General features: G+C 43.8%; 1 protein-coding gene across 1 annotated transcript; it reads left to right on the plus strand.

The window, feature by feature from the left end:
• The first annotated feature begins 153 nt into the window (after positions 1–153).
• Positions 154–18,575, plus strand: urb1 (URB1 ribosome biogenesis homolog). The gene is made up of 39 exons (XM_076282412.1): positions 154–296; positions 489–628; positions 727–878; positions 970–1,099; positions 2,471–2,567; positions 2,659–2,744; positions 2,885–3,010; positions 3,571–3,698; positions 3,829–4,024; positions 4,285–4,422; positions 4,832–5,005; positions 5,235–5,370; positions 5,481–5,603; positions 5,752–5,864; positions 6,259–6,378; positions 6,500–6,616; positions 6,961–7,099; positions 7,284–7,454; positions 7,785–7,987; positions 8,193–8,408; positions 8,666–8,836; positions 9,090–9,969; positions 11,312–11,516; positions 11,668–11,854; positions 11,943–12,001; positions 12,179–12,369; positions 12,919–13,029; positions 13,130–13,193; positions 13,488–13,656; positions 14,183–14,285; positions 14,468–14,628; positions 14,848–14,959; positions 15,347–15,453; positions 15,744–15,887; positions 16,033–16,142; positions 16,265–16,471; positions 16,635–16,879; positions 17,414–18,028; positions 18,262–18,575. Exons 1-39 carry the CDS (start codon positions 164–166, stop codon positions 18,447–18,449), a joined length of 6,867 nt encoding a protein of 2,288 aa, XP_076138527.1. The 5' UTR covers positions 154–163; the 3' UTR covers positions 18,450–18,575.
• Positions 18,576–20,198: the final 1,623 nt, after the last annotated feature.

The raw sequence follows: 20,198 nt of genomic DNA on the forward strand, positions 1-20,198 counted from the left end.
TCAACAAAAAATACTCTAATCCGGAACTCTAGTGCGGGGAAAGAACTACCCGGTATTACATGAACGGACAGCCGTACTTCCTGTTTGGAACACACACGTGTGATGTCAGTGAAGCTGGGATAAGAAGAGTTGTGTACGGTTGTGTAGGGCATATAACAGAACAATGTCGCAGAAACGCCCGAATAAAGATAAAGGTGTCCCTCGAACACCGGCCAAGGTATCAAAAAAGGATCCTCTGGAGTTTAACGGCACAGTGTTTAAAAGCATGCTGCAGGATCCTACAACTGTAATGAAAGGTAAGTGCAACTACATTGATATTTACCAGAAGCGCTAGAGACTGTCATATTTTCAGCAGATTTGGACACATTTTAGTTAAAGTGTTACAGTTATTCGAATTAAACATTAAGCAACGTTAGGTGACATCATAAGCAAATAGTACGACTGTTGCACAATTATAGCCTACTCCTAAAAGTTGATGTGTGGTACAGGTTTGGATACTTTCGTAAAAGCTGCCCAGAAGTTACCGTGTGCAGACCTCTACGATGTTGTTGAAGGCTACATCAAAATTTCCGCCGAATGTGCCGAAATCCTTAAGTTGTTGGAGGAAGAAAATAAGGTTGAAAACAAAGTGAGTAACATAATGGCACGTTTACAGTATGGTCGCTGTTGTCGTACACAAATCAACGTGTTGTTTCTATGTTTGTTTCTATCTATCTGCATCTTCAGATGCTGCTGGTCCTGCAGAGCCTGGAGGTCATTCTTCTGCGGATAGCGAGTGATCTGTCTCATTTCAGTATGGTGGGCTCCACTATTGTCAAAAAGATTGCGTCCACTCACATGAAACTACTGCAGACTTTCTTGCACGCGGAGAACTCACGGTACGCCATGCCATGTTTATGGTACCATAGAGAAGTATTAGGATTTTAAATGTTTGTGTGTGTGTGTGTAATCCCCATTCCTCTGTGACAGGTTTGTCCGTCAGTGCCTCACCTTCATGGCCGCTATGGTGTCACAGGGTCCTGAGTCTGCCAGGGAAGTCTTCAGCCAGATCTATTTTGGTAAAGCTTTGTCTGGACTGGCACAAAGAAGAGACAAGATGGTGAGTAGTACCAGAATTAGCTCTTTGATCATCGCTGATCAACCGGTGACCCACATCATCTTATGCATAGGTTGATATTCATGATACTCTGAACATTGATGGTATCCATTGATGGTATTGTTCAAATGTAAAATAACAGTATTGTGAAAGAATGTCAATCAGTGTTCCCCAAAGCCCAAAATTTTGTCCTAAAATGCCTTGTTTTGTCCCAAGGGGCGGTAGAGGCTAAGCAGGTACTAGAGTGGTTGTCTAGTAACCGAAAGGTTGTTTGAGGTTGTCAAGGTATCCTTGAGCAAGAGAATCAACCCCAAACTGCTCCCTAAGCACAGGTTGGGGCCTTGCATGGTAGCCTCCGCCATCGCTGAATGTGAGCCATTATTCTGTAAAGTGTTTTGAGTGCTTGGAGAAGTAGAAAAGCACTATATAAATCCAGTCCATTTACCATTTCAAGTTGAACACACCACCCACCCACCGCCCAACACTCATAGGAACAATGACATCATCAATGACCAATTGAGAATTCTTAGGTGCTATGGAGTTGGTCCCCCCTTTAGAGTTGTAATAGCTTCCACTCTTTTTGGAAGGATTTCTGTGAGGTCAGGCACTGATGTTGGACAAGAAAGCCTGGCTCGCAGTCTCTCTTCTAGTTCATCCCAAAGGTGCTATCTCCTTATAGCAGTGTTTGCCAAACATTTTTCTTTCACGGCACATTGTGATAAAATGTCACAGCACATTGTATACAAAAGTCACAAAATAACAAAATAGCAGCTTTATTGACCTTCATGGTGCCAAAAAGCTCAAATAGCCCTCCTCTAGGCCCCTCCCAAAAACAAAACATTCTGTTGTTTGTTTCCTCTGGGTGGGAACTTACTTGATTTGACTGTTGTTGACAAAATCATACATTAATGCATCCATGAATGTGAAAACTGTCATTTGTCTTCTGTTTTTTGTTTCCTGCCCAGCTAGTTTAGGCTGTATCCTTTATCTGACTGATGTTTGTCAAAATGACACAGTTTAGGGAGAACCCCTATCATCATGTTGATCATCATTAGGTATCATTAAGCAAGCTTTAGAGAGGCAGACATACTAATCACTTTGGAAGGAATGCCTTGCTAAAGCAATACTATGTAGTTGATTGTCTTCATTCTGTTCGGCAAAAGTCAATCTTATGAGAGATGCCACTGATAATTTTGTGATGGCAGATTATGGATTGTAGGTAATGTGACACATATCTCCTATACCTGTATGCAGTATATTAACACAAAAAAACAAATTCAGTGTTATTATGTTATTTTCATACATTGAATCCTTTGCTGAAAAACTCTCATGTATGATCTTTGGTCTCATGAATTCCATTTCATTTATCTATAGGGAAGACCTGATGTTCGCCTAGTGTACATACAGTTTGCCATTTCATTCCTGCTCTCAGGGGACAATTCTTCAATTGTACAGCTTCTTGAGACGAAAGGTACGTAGAAATGAAACAGAAAGTAGAAACTGTGTTCATATCCTCAGTACTTTCACAGAGTTGTCAGCATGTATTTTCTCTCAATCCTTAGACTTTCTTCAGGACATTTTAAGCTCTGGCATCAAAGAAGACCGAATTTCTATCGTAAATCTGATTTTAGCCACTCTCCAGTCAAAGGTCAGTTATTTATTTATTTATTTATTTATTTATTTATTTTCTTATCTGCCCATCCAAGCACTCCCACACGATTATTATAACCACTTTGTGTTTTCTCAGCCTTCCACAGTCTGATGTGTTACCTCTGCCTTCTCATTCAGGTGGTGCAAAACAAGGCTATCAGCAAAACCCAGAAAGTGCGCTTTTTTACTCCCTCCACCCTATCCCACATCGCCTCTCTGTACCGATGGAATGGAATAGTGGACTCCGATATTGAAGGCCATGAGGTATAGACCCACCTGCCTGTGAAATTGAGTCCCATAAGGGGTAGTCAGAGCATCTTGCATGCAGCATAGTTTCTGATGTTAGTAACATAACAGACAGAACCATATAGTACAGGAAACAGAGCCCTCAAAAGTTGAGGTACCCCCACCCGAGGAAGAACAAAACACAACCATGTTTTTTTGTTATATCTTTGATATGTCTATGAAAGGGATTGTTGTATACAAATATTTTACTGCACAACTAGTTTTTTGGATGGTATTTCAATCCTCCCCAAAACCAGAAATTGTAACACAAAATTCTGGATTCTGGAAAAAGGACATTATTTACTTTGTCACATGGAAATAACGATCAGAAACTCACCAAATTTGGACTGTATGTCCACAGGTAGTTAGTTCATACAATGAAGTGATAAATAAACAATTTTGTATGAGTATGTAGCAATTACATACCCGTCAACATTCATGGACTTCACTGTGCACACTGTACCCATTGTCTTTTGGATAGTTTGAGGGAGTACAAATGAAGTAGGCCTATTAAAACTGGTTGTGATTGTATGTAACAGGCCAGAACTCCTGAGGAGGCAGGGAAGATTGTTGTCCGGGAACAAGTTCACAGCTTCCTGCTAGACCTGTGCTGCTCACGCAAACATGGAATCAGTTTCCACGACCCAAGCCTGGGGACCGCTGGACGGTAAGTAACACTGTTCTAAGAGCAAAGAAAATTATGACAACATTCAATGTGTTTCAGCCATTTCTAGTCATCCATTTATTTTTGTGGGACCTGCTTTTCTTTTTTAAATAATGTGTGTTCTGGGACCCAGGGCGGGAAACATAGTGCTGTTGCAGTTCCTGGTGGGACTGAAGGATGCCACCAAGGACGAGCTGATCACCGAGCTGGTGGTCAGCACCTTGAAGAGCAGCCCTGACGTGTTGGCCCGCTACCTGAAAGAAAGTGTTCACTCCTTCATACCCCGCCCAAAAAGCGCATGGCAAGACAATATCAGCCTCCTCAAGAAAGTAAGCCCGCAAAATTTTTTTTGAAGATACGTCATTTAACCCTTCCAGTTATAATAACAGTATATGCTATTTATAATTATGTTTAAGAGATATTCTGCATTTAATATTGGATGTGTAATGGAAAGCAGAAACAAAGCTTAAGTCACATTTTAACTGCTGTGGATGAAAAGAATAGTGATTTGTAATGGAAATGCGCTTGCCTGTAAGTACCCACACTGGGAATAATAATCCCGGGCTCTCTGCTCTTTGTGCTCTCACAGATCTATGAGGCTCAGCCAGAGGTGTCCAGAGCCTTCCAAACACGAGAGTTCATTCCACTTCCTCGTCTGCTCACCATGGTGATGGTGACCTCACTCCCGCCCGTCTGCAATAAAGCCTTCTTCACTCAGGGCCTGAACGTCAGTGCCTCCGCTGTCATTTTAGATTTCCCTTCCACTGTGTGATGCAGCATGCTACATTGTTCAAACGAAAAGCGTACCTCAAACAAAACAGTACTGGCAATTAACTACTTATGCCTCCATTTGTGGTGGAACCTTAGAACAGCAATTAGTGAAGCAATTAGTAAAGCAATCCTGCCAGTTATGATTTCAACCCCATGGATGTTCAAGCGCCATGGCTGCTGCTCTGTGTTTTGGTTAAGCTTGCATGGGCGCCCTATTGTAGTTAATTTTATCTTGGCCTCATTGGCATGTGGTCTGTGTGGATGTCTGCCACCAGTGACTATTGTAGTGTTGTTTGAAGTGCTCAGGCTATAGATTAAAGGTTTTTAATGTGTGTGCGTCATGTATTGGCTTTTACTCTTAACAGTGCAAAAATACTGTGGTTCAGCACACCACTTTGTCCATGGCGTCCTTCATCCTGAAGAGGGCTCTGAAGAACATTGAGCACTGTCTGGACAAGAGTGTGTGGCAGTGCTCAGACATCTACACCCCAGCCATGATGGAGGATTTTGTGCAGCTGTACAGGGAGGCCCTAAGCAAGGTAGGAATAATTTACAGCAAGCATCTATTTATAATCAAAACGGAAACCATGTGTAGTCTGTCATTTGCTAAAGCTAAGACTGGATTAGATAGACACTTTAGGATTAATTAATTCATCCAAGTGTTATATAATTCCTAAATGTGGCATTGGGTGTTTTTTTTATAATCATGCTAATTCTACCACATTCATTTATTGGAAGGAAAGCATAATAATCTGCATACATTTGTAGGTTCTACCAGACATGACGAGCATTGTGTACCAGTGGCAGTTACTGACAAAGAAGGAAAAGGTTGAGGGAGATGGTGGAAAGGTTAAAGCGGAGGAGAAAAATGAAGAAGCAGAGGAAACTCTGGCGGAAACCCAAGGTACTCCTCAGAGTCCGTGTCCACACGATACTCCATTTTTGTGAAGGTATGAATGTTTTCTATGGGCTTTGTGTTTCCCTACTAATTCTCACTGTGTCCTTATCTTTCAGGTGGAGATGAGACTCAGGTGATCCTGTTGAAAGCGGTCATCCTCCAGGTCATGTGTCTGTACCAGAGGGTGGTACCCCACCTGGTCAGTCAGAGCCGCTTTGACTTCAGCAAACTCCTGAAAGGTACTGGAACAGAAATGGCCAATGTCTAGTGGACTGAGAGTCAAGATTTTTAAGTCAAGTAAAGATGAGAAGAACTGAGATACGTCTGCTCTGTCTAATATCTCTATTGTATCTAAAGTCTGATATTTGATATGTTTTCAATCTTCAGGTATCGTCTCAGAGAAGGGCATGAAGGATGAGGTGCCTCCCATCCTACAGTATCAGATCCTACAGCTGGCTTTAGAACTTCCTGCCAGCAAGTTCTCCTGGTTCCGTGTTCAGGTAGGAACTCAATATTTGCCTGCTTGCCAAACAACAGTAACCATACACCAACAACCATAACAACCATAACCAAAAACAGCCATACTTTCCAGGAAACACATGTCAGCTTTACAGGCGTGCCTTTCAAAGTTCAACTTACTGTACATTTTCAGATATTCTATGGCCTATGTACAAGTAATATTTTCATGCCAAAAACTCATGTACCATGTAATGATATTTTCATTCCAAAACTCATGAAAGTATCCCCCTTGCCCAGGGACCATAGATGTGAATTAGCTGTATAGCTAACTCTGGTACAGGGCTTGAACCGTGCATGGCCCCTGACTAATAAACTGAACTAAACATGTACCATCCTCAATTAATGATTCTCCTGTGTCATCTTACGTCTTCGCAGGACACATCAGATTCAGAATCTGCTGGTGGGGAAAAGTCTGTCTTTTATTTGATTCTCAAGATGTTTGCCAGCAGTAACACCAGCCACCTGAAGACCTCCACCAGAATGCTCGTCCTCAAGGTGCGTTTTGGTAAAGTTATGGTTTGTGTGTGTGTGTGTGTGTGTGTGTGTGTGTGTGTGTGTGTGTGTGTGTGGTGGGGAGAGTCATCAAAAACAATGTGTGTGTATGTGTGTGTTTTAGGTTCTCAAGGACAGTGGTGTGTTCGAGCACACATGGCGAGAGCTCGAGCTGTGGCTGGATGGCTTGGCCTGTCTGGAGCCCTCCCACCAGGAGCCAGTCATCCAGTTCCTGGACAGGGTGAGTCCTCTCCACACATTTCACTGTCCATGTTTTTTTCACTATTCACAATTTTTCACTATTAGGGACTTAATTGGGTACATGCTCAATACATATGGAACTTGGGTGTCATTAATGTCAACTGTCTCTAATTGTTGTGGATTTAAATGACTCCTCATAACTTAGAAGTCAGTCATTTGAAGTTACTGTGTTTCTGTGCAAGACCACTAGATGCCGCCATTACTTGAATCATCAGCAAATGCAATATAACCCAATCTGTTTGCTTGATGTTGAATGTGAGACTGTGCCTTTCACTGTGTTCTGTGTGTACTGGTATATTCATGTATCTGTGTGTATGCACTCAGGTGTTGGTGAAACTGCTGTGTAACCCACACACATACACAGATAAGGCAGCCAGCCTGGTGCAGGAGGCAGCCTACCTGCAGGCCAACCTCAGTGGTCAGGATGGAGATGCGGTCAGCATCCCCATCTCACACATAGATGGTGAGAACTTGTCTGACAATCTTATTATGAGTATTGGCAATGTATCATTTTTATGGTCAATATTGTCATATTTACTGTCACATTTATCATATTGTCATATTTAATTCATGTGAATTGTGCTATTTATTTAGTATATTTCTACATGATTAAATTGATTACATTAATTATCATGTTATCTTTTTAGATGTGCTGGACATGGTTGATGTCATCATGGAGGGCAGTGAGGGTGAGATCGAGCAGCTGGGGCCGTCGCTTACTGATGATCTCATCATGCAGAGCTTCCCTTTCAGTGCCATAGTGCCTGCTGTTCTTGAGGCACGGAATGACCTCCCTGCAGCATACAAAGAGGAGAAAGGTATTCTTTAACCACCACATGAATGCATGGCAGAAGAAGACGTCTTTATGAGCCATGTGTAAATTTGCATTTACCTAGTCTGTCAATACGTTCACTTCTAGTCTTTCAAGACAGCCATTGAGTTTCAAACCTATTTTTCCTGAGAAAGATATATGACCATCTATGATTATTAGAAATAAATAGAGTTGAGTTGAGTGACACACTGCTTTATTTTCTGCTTGGTGTCCTGTTAACAAGGTATTTCTGTATGACTGCCTGTCTGTGTTAATGAATATTGTCTGTGGTGTTGAGATGCTTGGGTTCAGTATTGAAGTAAGTTCTGTCCCACAGGTGTGCTGTATGAGTACCTGTCAGCGGTGCTCTGTGACATCCTCCACTGCCAGAGAGACCCACTGGCCCTCTGTCTCACCCTGCTGCAGTACGACAAAGAGCTGCACACGTCCACTGAGGCCAAAGGACCCCCTCATCCCTCTGTCATAGAGTTCCATCAGTATTACTCAAAATGGCTTCCACAGCAATCTCAGGAAACGCTGGTAAGATTTGGAGTTCCAAGCATTTTATTGCTTTTATGTACATTTGTACATGTAGCCTTTAATGCGTAAGAGTATGGCTATGGCTGTTCTATCAAAAGTACATGAGTGTTGTAGGTCTAGAGACTTTTTTTTCCTTTTTGATGGAGAAAACCACATAATGGATACTGTGGTTTCATAGTCCTATAACTTCAATCATACTTCACAGTTCACCTCGTCGAAAAGGGACAGTGCTGCTCTGTCTCCTGTTGGCTTCTCTGCTGTGATGAGGGCTGCCTACAGTCAGGGTCCCACTGCGCTGCTCCAGAATGAACTCAGGCAGAGCGTGGACGAGTCTCTGGCCACCCTGGAGCTCTCGCACTTCCCCACTGCAGTCTGTCAGCTCCTGCTCTATGTCCAGTCCACTATGGAGAACCTCAGCACGGTAGGTCCTCATGAAGGATCGGAAAATTCGTACATTTTTAAATTCTTAAAGTCCATATAATAATTGTTTGCTTGTACAGTGGTAGCTTATGTTGCTGATCTCAGTGGAGCATGTTGTTGGCTCTGTTATGCAACTTCAATTTCCATGGTGTACCAGTGCTGGCGATGTACTGCTTGTACCCCTCTTTAAATGTCTGTTCCCTGATGTGTTTTCGCTGCAGTTTGAAGTCAAGAGTCATTGCTCTTGTTTGTCCTTAGCTTCCTAAAGGCACAGGTGTGTCTGTTGTGGGGAGCCTGATGGAGGTGCTGCAAGCTGTGGTGCTGAAGCTGCAGGAGTCCGAGACCGCGGAGCCTAAAGCAGTTGAGGGTCAGGAGGGGGAAGAGCTGTTCCTGGACGTCAGCCCTGGAGGAAAGGACAATAAAGATGAGGTGCGATACCGATGTCTTTCTGGCACAAACTAATGATTACAGCATACATGCTTGTATGTAAACTGATGTTTTGTGCATGTTTTAAGGGAAAGGTCATTACACATTTGATTTCTCTTAGATGTTTTAATACTTTTGTAGCACAAATAATGTTTGTGGATATCAAGGTTCATAACAGTCTGACTACTATCATTTGCTTCTTTGTTTTCTGCATGTGGTATTACTGCTCATCATCCCCCTGTCTTGGCTATAATAGGTGGTCCTGACTGTGCTGAAGACCATCTTTAAGCACCCGTGTCTGGAGCAATGGTTCTTTGCCCTCGAGCTGGGCACCCTGCCTGCCCACTCCCTCAACCCTGTACAGCTCAAGGCCCTGTGTGCCCAGGTCAGCGACAGCATCCTCTCACTGCTCCAGGCCGCAGTGGTAACCCTGAGTCAGCTGGATGCACTGGACCTCATCGGAGGCTATATTTCAGCTGTTCAGCGGGCACTGGTAAAGGAGCTGGAGGTGGTGGCGGAGAAGCCTGATGCCAAGCGCCATGCCAAGGACTCCCTGGCACTGAAAGCGCTGTTGGCGTTGCACAAACACATGGAGGTGGCTGGGCTCAAAGAGGTCGTCTCCGCCCTGCTACTCTTGCCTAAAGAGAGCCTTGTTGTGGCAACGGTTGCTACGGGCGATTATGATGTCACAAAGGAAGAGTCTCGGTCACAGCTGAGCGTGTACGGTGCGGCGGCGCTGCAGGTGCTGACCGAGAGCCCCTCGCAAGACGGCGCCCTCTATCTGTCCCGCGCACACCTTGGTGGCCTAGCAACGCTGCTCACGTCCTTCCGCAGCACCGCGCTGGAGGACTTCTTCCTCCATGCACTGACCGCCGACCCCGGAAGCGCCAAGCTGGTGCGGACAGATGTGCTGCTGTACTGCACTAAGCCAGGCGGGGGCGCTGATGGCAGCTCCACACAAGCAGTGGGCTCACTGCTGCTGCAGAACTGCTCCACCCAGAGGCTGCGCTTTGAGCTCTGGTGCCTGGAGACGGCGGGCCTGGGGGAGGAGGTGATGCGTAACCAGGGGCTTCTCACCCTGCTGTCCGCATACCTGAAGGTGGCTGCCAGAGAAGACCCTACCAGACCCTCTGAAGGTTAGCAAAGGAACACTATTTCACTAAGGGCCAAATTCTCCCAGTCCCTTTTTTACGCGCTTCCAGTTTTCAGCACTTTTCAGTGCGCATTCTCCCATTCCCGCTTCTGTCACACCCAAAATTTCAAAATCAAGGCGGCCTTATGAAATAAGCATGCATTATTTAAAATAGAACCAGACTGATCCAACACCTCGTTAATTTAGGTTGATATGAAAACGTGGAATGTGGACTTTCTCATTGACCCTCTGAATGCCATTTAAATCCAGAAAGAATGCAAACCAGTCTTTGACTTTGAAAACGTAAGCAAGGTGAACTGAATAGCGAACGGCTTAAAACTCACTGTTCAGAAAGAAAGTTTCAATGGCAGCTGCTTCTCATAATATCAATTTATCTATACTAACGAAGCTGTAGACTGACACCTGCAGTTTCAAATACAGATAGAGAAACTGGCATAACAATATCAATCACCATTAGAAAGGAATCAGAGACAGGAGAATATAAAAGATAATGGCTGCTCGACAATAGTGCAGGTGTCTGCAAAAGTGGATCAATCAGTGATCGGTCAAGTTGGAAAGAAATGGACAGATTCGCTATGGGAGGATGACTTAACGTCAAGTTAAATCTGAAGGTGCACAGTCGATAAGCTCAAATATCCAAACGGGCTGATTATAACAAGGTTTTCCCTATTTAACAATGTAGCCTCATTGATAAGGTAATGTCAGGAAATATGCCACCTTGTGACACTGTAATGGGAAAAAACTTAAAGCCGTATCAGCATGGTAAGCACCAAATTCGTTTTGTGTAACCTACATGTATTTAGAACTAGGCCTACTGCCGCCATCGAGCAATATGCTGTTTCACCTTGTAGTGGCACTCGACCTTAATACAGCCCTCAGAAAAGCGCCTACTTACGCGTTTTTTTGTTTTTACTTGCGCATCCTTATGCACATGGGAGAATTTGCCCCTAAATGATTATTCCATGTGGGGACAACCAGGATGAGTCTGAATTGTCTGAATGATGATCTGTTAATGCCGATGATATAGGCTAGTGGACACACTATTCTAAATACAGTTACAGTTCAGATCTAGTTGATTAGAACTCTTAGTGGATTAAGTGGGCGGTTTCTTGTACGTGAAATAAACGTAGATTCCTAGATTAAAAGATTACTTCAAGGAAAATTTTCATTTAATAAATGAATGTACCGAAACATACCCATATATTCTTGCTTGGTATGTCTCATCGCTGCCTGTACATGCATCTGCACTCTTTCACATCATTAGGCTGTTAAATTCCTTTGCTGCTACATCGTCTACTATAATGAGCCCTATCTGTGTCCTGCAGTGCGCATAGCGGTGCTCACGGCCCTGCAGCAGACTCTGCGGGCCCCCCTGTGGAGCACCATGTTGGGGACTGAGGTGGGGGAGACGCTGGGCCTGCTTGTGGAGGTCCTCTCCAACCTAATCAAACTGGCAACCAAAGCTAGTGATGTTCTCACATTGATGTCAGACCTCTCTGCCAGCCTCCAGAAACCACAGAGCTTTGAAAGGTAATCTTCCAGCCACAAGCATGTTATCCTAAGTATTTTTTTTTTTTACTGTACTGAAATGAGTGATTAGGCATTCTTAAGTAATTTATTAAGTTAACAACAGCAAACCAATGGTAGCAAACAAGTTCATTTCCGCTGTTTCGTATTGCAGGTGGCAGCTAGCAGATGCTATCAGTGCTAAGCTGGAGGACAGCCCTGAAGCTCTGGAGTCTTGGAGAAAGTCCCAGCTCAGGGCTGCCCTCCGGTGGTTGATTGCTTCATACAGCAGCTGTAAAGAGATGGAGAGTGCCAATTTAGACCAGGAGGAGGCCATTCTACAGAGACTGGAGGGACTTGTGGTAAATATGGAATCAGTACAAAGTTATATATTATAATTATGACATTACATATTATTCATGTTGTCTCAATGTTATGCCTTGCTCATAGATGTCTCAACAACATGTGGCAGTGACTGACTGGAATAGTTTTGTGAAATCGGGGCTAAAGTAAGTGTATCATTGAAGGTCAACATTGTAATACCATAGCACTGATAAAACAACAATGATTGTCATCTAATATACAACTATGTGAAAATATCTCCAATATGAAAATGTGATATTTTACCAGTATAATTTGTAATAAATTGGTGTAATCCGTAACCAAATAACTTTCCCCATCTGAAGACATCGCTACAGACACCATGCCCTAGTGAACACATTAAACAGCCTGGTGGAGCTGCTGTACGGAGACTCTGACCCCCCTAAGGGCCTGCTGCCCCTGGCCACCATCCACATGATGTCCAGCAGCCACTCCCTCTTCCTGCCCTCCATGCTGGGCTCAGAGGAGGAGCTGTGCAGTAGTCCTCAGGTTAAAGGTATGACACAGTGGATAACTGTACTGCTGCTGTCTCTCAGACAGTATCTGTATGTCTGTAAGTCAGGGAGGAAAAATATTACATTGTGAGTATTATACCTGACAGATGTTGTGTGGTATGAACGTTTCCCTGATTTATGTACCGTAAAGATGGAGTTAAGCCCTATGCATCACTTAGGGTAGCGACTAGCGACTGTCGGCCAAAAGCATCAGAATATGGCTATCCTTCTGACTGATGACAGGATTAAAGCCTCAGAAGCTGTAGCAAAATAATAGCTGTGTGTGGCTAACCGCATGGCTTAATGAACTGCAGGAAGCCTTGTGCCAAATAACCTATCAGTCAATTTACTTCTCACATTGCAGATGTCCAAGACCGGATATTCCCGTTTTGATTTTTATGGATAGTTTGAATTAAGGCTGTGGTTGCCCAGAATTTTGTCCAGCCCTGGGAAGAGAGTTATTGCATTTTTCTTCTCCGTAGAAACCGTCATTAAAATGTGACACCTTTAGATTTATTCATCTGAGCAATGTGTGTCTTTGTGTATTTCAGAGGCTCTCATCTCTCTCTCGCTCGCGCTGGTGAAGAAATGCCCATCGGTGTGTGAGATGCGGCACTTTGTGGTTCTGCTGGGGGCCTACGGAGCCACGCTGAGCACTGCAGGTCTGTCACTGATCCCCCGAGATCTCCTGTGGTTATAAATATGTCTTAAGCCCTGTGATAGCCGTGGTTAATGTGAACTGGGGTGGGGTCATGTTTGCAGATCAGAAGCTGCTCCTCCTGCTTCAGGAATATGAGAAGAATGGCTTTAGTCTCATGGACTTTCAGTAAGTACACTAGTGTCCATCATGGTATGCAAGGCATTGCCTGTGTTCCCAGTATTTGTGGGTGATAGTAGTACGTTATTAGTATTTCAATTCCATTTTGAAGACGCAACATATTGTATTTTGTGAATGTATATACTTTGTGAATAAATTACACAGTACCTTTCATTGTCCGTGGTGGCTGTTTTGCACAATAGACTGCTATGCCTGCCCTATTGTAGTTACTGTTTTGTGTGTATGCATCCTGTCTTTGTATGCAGTCATGAGCTTTTATGTATTTGTGTGGTTGATCTCTAGGTGCATGCTGTGGGGCCCTGCAGCGGTGGAGCACCATAAGACCCGTATGAGCATGGGCCCGTCGCTGTGGCAGCAGCCCAGCTCAGAGGAGATGCTGGCCCTGCTCATCCCCGCCAGGATGCAGCACACGGTCAGCCACTTCCCCCAGCAGCGCCGCATCATCCCACAGGTAAACCACGGAGTTTCTTGAATTTCCCCTTGGGGATCAATAAAGTATCTATCTATCTATCTATCTATATATATATATATATCTATCTATCTGAGTACACCTCAGAAGCTGTAGCAAAATAATAGCAGTGTGTGGCTAACCACATGGCTTGATGAACTGCAGGAAGCCTCAGCGCAGGTCCTCAGAATGTGTCATCTATTATGCGAGTTAGGTCGGGTCTTCTGATTGGACGACAGACATTCCATAAGTCACGATGAATGGTGATTTCTCAGGATATCCTCACTCCGATTCTCTTTACAGCTATAAATCACTCTGCATTTTGCATTTAATTATCCGATGTGAACATTCTATTAATTCTAAGCTAGAGAAATGGAGTAATTATTGTGATGTAAAGCCTCTCTCACTGAACTTGGCTGCGGAGTGACATTTCCATTGCTTGGCAATAGTAGGAGCCAGGACTGTTTTTGTGGGGTAGAGGAACGCAGTTTTCTCAGAGTGTCTTGACTGACTGGTTGCGGTCTTGTAGGAAGGGAAGGAGCTGATTTATAAAGCAGAAGGAGACCAGGACTTAACTGACCTGTATGACCCCTGCTTCCTGTTGCCTCTCTTCAGTGCCATGTTGCGACCAGGTGAGTCTGTCTGTCGGTGGGGTGATTTTGTTGAGCCAGACATGTTCTTGGGGATAATATAAAATCCGAAATAGGATAAATGTATATGCTTTTCAGGTTCACATAAACTGAATTCCTGTTTGGGACATCCAACAGCTAATTTTGTGACTTTAAGTCATCAACTCTGTTTTAATCTCTTCCAGAGTGTGTAATTGACTGCCTGAAGTTTGTGTCCTGCCATGCCCTCGGGGTGACTGTGGCCTCCCTGAGCAGCTACGACCCCAAGCTGAGGGCAGCTGCGTACCAGGTGCTGGGCTCTTACTACCAGCATCTGGAAGCAGCTCGCTTCAAAGGGAAGAGACAGGTACATAGCATAAAGATATATAGATATATATCTTTATATATATATATATATATAATGACTGATTAATATGGTATTGACTATATTTTAATATAATACCTTTTTATTGATAGCAGTTCATTTAGAATCAGAATCAGTATTTACATGATTATTGCCAACATTCTTACCTGAAATATTTGCAAGCCATTATATTCTGAATCCTCTGTTGACCATATTTTTCAGCTTCTGTATTTGCTGGACACAGTGAAGAATGGTATTAAGCAACAGAACCTTCGAGTGCCTTTCGTGTTGACCACCTATGTGGCCAAAGTGGCTCAGCAGATGCTCAGACCTGGTGGGTTTATTACCCCAGAAAGCAGAATTCAGCTTATTCTGATCTTAAAGGAGAACTCTGGTAATTTTTCCACATAGATCCGTTTCTCAAGGTCACCGAGTACTGACGGTATAAAAAAAACGAAATGATTTTTTTGTTCCCAGAGTATAGCACTGTAGCTGTCTTTCTGCTCCAGCTGTTGGCTGCAGCAATTCAAGCTCGGTAGCACCGGGGTTTTTTCCCCTTCATTTTTGCACTGACAGTACTCAGTGAGATCTACTCTATGTGAAAAATTGCCAGTTTTCCTTTAATGGTTTACATGATATGAGTGACATGACATGAATATCAGTCATATTGCACTTGTAAGTAGTAAGATGTATTGATGTGTTTGTTTATTCTGTGATCCAGAGGAACACATGTACATGGTTGTCAACAAATTCCTCCTGGGACACCAGTATCTGGATTTTAAGCGCGTCCCTGAATTCTTCAAACTCTTCTACAGCTCTGATTTAGAGGTAAGTGGAGGTCCAGATAGCATGTGTGTTTGTATTTCCAGTTGATATGGTCCTCCCTCATCATGTGCTTATCTGGAACAGCATGACAGTTGGGAAGTGTATTCCGACAATCGCGGTTACATCTTTGTTTTACTGTTAGCAGAGGTGAAGGAGACTTGTCACCCTTGCATGTTGTTCTTGCGATGTTATCAACAGAAAGAGACGGGTTGACTGTTCCAGCCTTGGAGCTTACGTGCATGTGGTTTTGTGCACGGCTGATGGATTGCCTGTTTATTTTTCCCTGCTCTCAGCACAAAGTGGAGCGGGAGTGGATGTTGAGCGTGCTGGAGGAAGGTGTGGCGGACAGATACTGCTACGAGCTGTGCGACCAGCAGGGCCTCTACCACACCCTACTGGGGTTCTGCTGCAGCCCGCTGTGTGATGAGTCCACTCAGGTACAATGCTAACAAAGACGCACACACTCAATAGAACTCAAGGCAATGCTGTTTAACAATGCTGTTTTAATGCATGTTAAGAGTTTAACACACCTTATTTTACAACCCTTCATTTGTATTGTCTGATGTTGTGTCTCCCCCATAGATTCTGATTATAAATGTTTTGAGGAAAACTGCCCATGTTACCAAAGGAGCCTATAATCTCACTAAGGCTCATGGACTTCTGACATGGCTAATGCAGGTGCTGGAGAGAAGGTACAGCATACACAAGCACACTATAGGTTACCATACTTCTCTATCTGTATACTCAAAGCATACAAAAACTAAATCCTTGTTACAGTGTCACAATGTTTCCTGTTTATATTTCCTGTTTATAGGTTTGTGGATCCTAGGTTACTCAGTGCTGTTGTGGACCTGGCGCACACACTGTGGTTCACTAATCTGGGCCAGAAAGAGAGCAGGGCAGAGGAGAGCAGTTCTGCAGCAGAAGATCAGGACAAACCTCAGCCTGCGGTCAAGTGCCTTCCCCTACCGCTGATCAATGAGTTCCTCTGTGTGCTCTTGAGTGTCATCAAACACCTCAAGTAAGACTTCTAGCAGAATTCTAAAAGAATTCTAGCTTTTGTAAAAGTAAAACAACCTTAACGTAAGAACATAGACTTACTCGGTAAAGGTTTGTACAGTTTGTTTCACAGATATTTGACGAATTCCTAAAATTGTGTGTGTCCTTCTGTCTTCACACATCAGGACAGCAGGTGTGAAAGCCCCTCAGCTGAAACCTTTCCTACAGACTCTATCCTCTGTCTTGATGCATCGTGGGATAGCTCTGGGAGTCCATTCGGAAGCGGGCTGGCTCACTCTGAAAGCCCAGCTTCTCTCCAGCTTGGACGTCCTCTCTCTGCTCCATCGCTGGGGAACATTGGCTCGCGACACAGCTCTCCTCAACACTCTGCAAGGCCTGGCCACAGCATGTCAACTCAAAGACGTTTTTGGTGAGACATCTGATTTTTTTTTTTAAGTATATTTTTTGGGCTCCCCCCCCCCCCCCCCCCTTATTTGGACAGGACAGTGAAGAGTGACAGGAAGTAAGTGGGGGAGAGAGAGAGAGATGGGATGGGGGTGGGAATCAGGAAAGGACCGCAGGTCAGATTCGAACCTGGGTCCCCGTGGGCACTCGGACCTGTACATGGTATGGGTGCTGTAGCCTGCTGTAGCCTGCCACAGCGCCCCCATCTGTTATTTTTTTAATTGAATGAAATTGAATGTCCTTCGGTAATTCAGTCGGTACAACCATAAAATTACTGAGGTAGTTTTAGGCCCTTATAACTCACAGTCCTTATCCTGATAAGGATTAAGTCCTTATGCTGATATGAAGTATACAGTGAACACTGAAAGCACATCAAGCACAACTTCAAGGGGCAATGTTGGTGGTACATTATATGGCTGCTTTCAGCTGTCTGTCTTTGAATAGAAGGATGGTAGTTTGTAGTAGAGAGAGATAGCAAAATTGATGCTTTCTTCTGCAGGTGCTGGGAGAGAAAGAGGCCGAGCCAAAAGTTCCATGCATCAACAGGCTTTGCGCTCACGCATGGAAGAGCAGACAGACACGGACGGAGAGTCTGAGAAACGGGATCAGAGCCTCCTGGACGAGTGCAAACCCCTCTTGAGGAACATCTTCACACACTGGGAGCCTGCACCTCGGACTCTGCCTGTGCCCTCAACTGCCCCCCAAACCAATTCAGAAGTGCCTCAAACTAAATGCCTTGAACCTGTCTGCATGTCCCACTCAGCGGCTAGTCTACTCGTCAGATGGACTCTCCGGACGTTGGCGTTATCAACATACGATAGCAACAGTGTGTTGAGCTTCTTGAAATGGGTGCATACGGTTGTGTTGCCCCACAAAGGCGTGATCGATACACTCATGGCTGATATGGCCGTAAAAATAGACTTCCTTAGGCTCTACCATCAGACCTGTGAGTGTGGAGATCCAACACAGTGCTCCAGCCGAGAAGAAACTCTCAGCCTCTTCACCAGCATCATGCTTCAGCTACTGGAGGCACAAGGTGTCCCAATGGGACCTTTGCATCAGGCAGTGGTCACCACCTGCCTACCAAAGTCTACAGATGACCATACAGGAAGAGGTAAGGCTAAAACATGATTATATGCGCTGGTGAGCAGACTTCAATGTCATTGCCATTAGAGACCAGTTAATTTTAAGGATTTTAGAATTTTGTGGAAATTGCGTAACATCATCCAAAGTTAACTTGTTATCTGGTCAGTGTCAGTGTAAATATGAAATGGTCCTGAGGTACTGCCTGCTGTCTAGCCTTACATGAAAAATACTGTCCTCTGACATCTGAACACTGTCCCACAGAAGCTGGCCTGCTGCTGCTATCTCTGTACATCCATGAGTTGTGGAGTGGTGTGGAGTCTGCTGAGCTGTTTTTGACGCATGTCAAACTAGTGACGTTGGACCAAGGAGAAATTAATAAGTCCAAATCAAATGTGGTTGACCTCTGCAGAGAAATCCTCACTCTCCTGGACTCAAGCATGTCAACGTGACGCCTTTATTTTGAATGTATGTAAAATCATGTCCAAATATATTCAGTTGTGTTTTTAATTTGTATCCTGTACATGGATGTACTGTATTTCTTTGACTGTTAACATAAAAGGGATTGTTAACATAAACTGTATGCACTCTGTGTGTGCGACCTGGCATTTTACCTCACTGAGAAATATTGTACTAGCTTATTAGGACTGCTGCTAGCACTAAGCGCTCTTATAGGAGTTGTCAGTCAGCAGCCCCACTAGACATTTACAGAAAATATGCGTTTGGTCCTCACGTGCCTTGCTGCATAACTACCCAAACTATTGCACCAAAGATGACAAAATGTTTATATGTTGGTCTCAAGGGCCCACATGAACCTAGCCCATAACCACTCATTTGAGATGTTGCACAAAGTAGGGCCACACAAGTCGACTTGAAATTTCGAGAATGAAGCTGACATATCATGTCGACTTTAAAGGAATGTTCCGGAACGAAAACAACTTAGGGTCTATTTTCAGAAGCTAATGGGTTCAAACTGTCTTTTGAGAGCATAAATACGTGAATTGGTGGAGGCTCAACAAAATCACCACACCTACAGACATTCACCTGGTCACAACATGGCACTGAAGAGAGGCAACAGGAAGCAGGGGTCATACAGGTCAGTTAAGTCCTGGGGCCTCATTACAGAAACTTCCTAACTATGAAATCCTATCTTCTCTCAGTTTAGGATGGCTTTTAGGATTTTTGGTATTACAGAAGCATGTTTCCAAACTGCATTTAGGAAAAAATCCTATCTTTACTTAAGAGAGGAATTTGGCCATTACAGAACCATCCTAACTCAAGAATTTCCTAACTTAGGAATCCTAACTTAGACCCTGTCCTAAATTCAAAATAACTGCCAAAACTGACTGACTGATTTTTTGACGCAGTCACCAAGTAGGCCCAGCAGAGACTCCACTTCCTGAGGGTGCTCAGGAAGGACACACTGGACAGTAAGCTGCTGGAGACTTTCTACAGAGCCTGCATTGAGAGCCTGCTGACATACATCACGGTGTGGTTTACCAGCTGCACTGAAGCAGAGAGGAACAGGCTGCAGAGGGTGGTAAAGACTGCATAGAAACTGGTTGACATCTACAACTCTCGCTGTCTCAGCAGAGCAAGAAACATCATCACAGATATTACACACCCATGCCACCATCTGTTTGACCTGTTGCCCTCTGAAAGGCGCTACAGGTGCATCAATTCCAGAACTAACAGACTCAAAAACAGCTTCATCCCCAAAGCCATAACCATGTTGAACTAAAACTAATCCCCTCCCACTGCCAGTGCTATATTTTCATTTATTATTCTCACCACCTGTTTTCTTTTTAACACCTTCCTATTTATTGTTATTACATACTATAATATATAAAGAATTCATAATATAAAATAATGAATGCAATATGCACTTTATGTATGTGGCCTGTCTTCATAGCCTATGTGCACAAGTAGTTTGAGAAGAGCTACTGATATTCATTATCTCCCTGCTTGTTGACCGCTTATCATGTATGGTATTATTTCATAATATTTGATTCTTTTTAATGTTGTCATCAGTTAACTTCATTCAACTGCGCTTGTAGGCTATGCCGTTCAATTGTGGACATTCAGAAATTGCGGTAGGGGGCAGAGAAAGACGCAGATTACTTTATGAATTGAAAGTTTGATAAATACGACATAAACTTGGGTATCACAGCGATCGCTATCTGCGGTTTGTCCATGGCGCT

Source organism: Alosa pseudoharengus, unplaced genomic scaffold (assembly GCF_046254945.1).
Source record: "Alosa pseudoharengus isolate Yale_2024_CS ecotype anadromous, Long Island Sound unplaced genomic scaffold, YU_APseudo_1.1 YU_APseudo_1.1_scf_13, whole genome shotgun sequence".
NCBI classification, from domain to species: Eukaryota; Metazoa; Chordata; class Actinopteri; order Clupeiformes; family Clupeidae; genus Alosa; species Alosa pseudoharengus.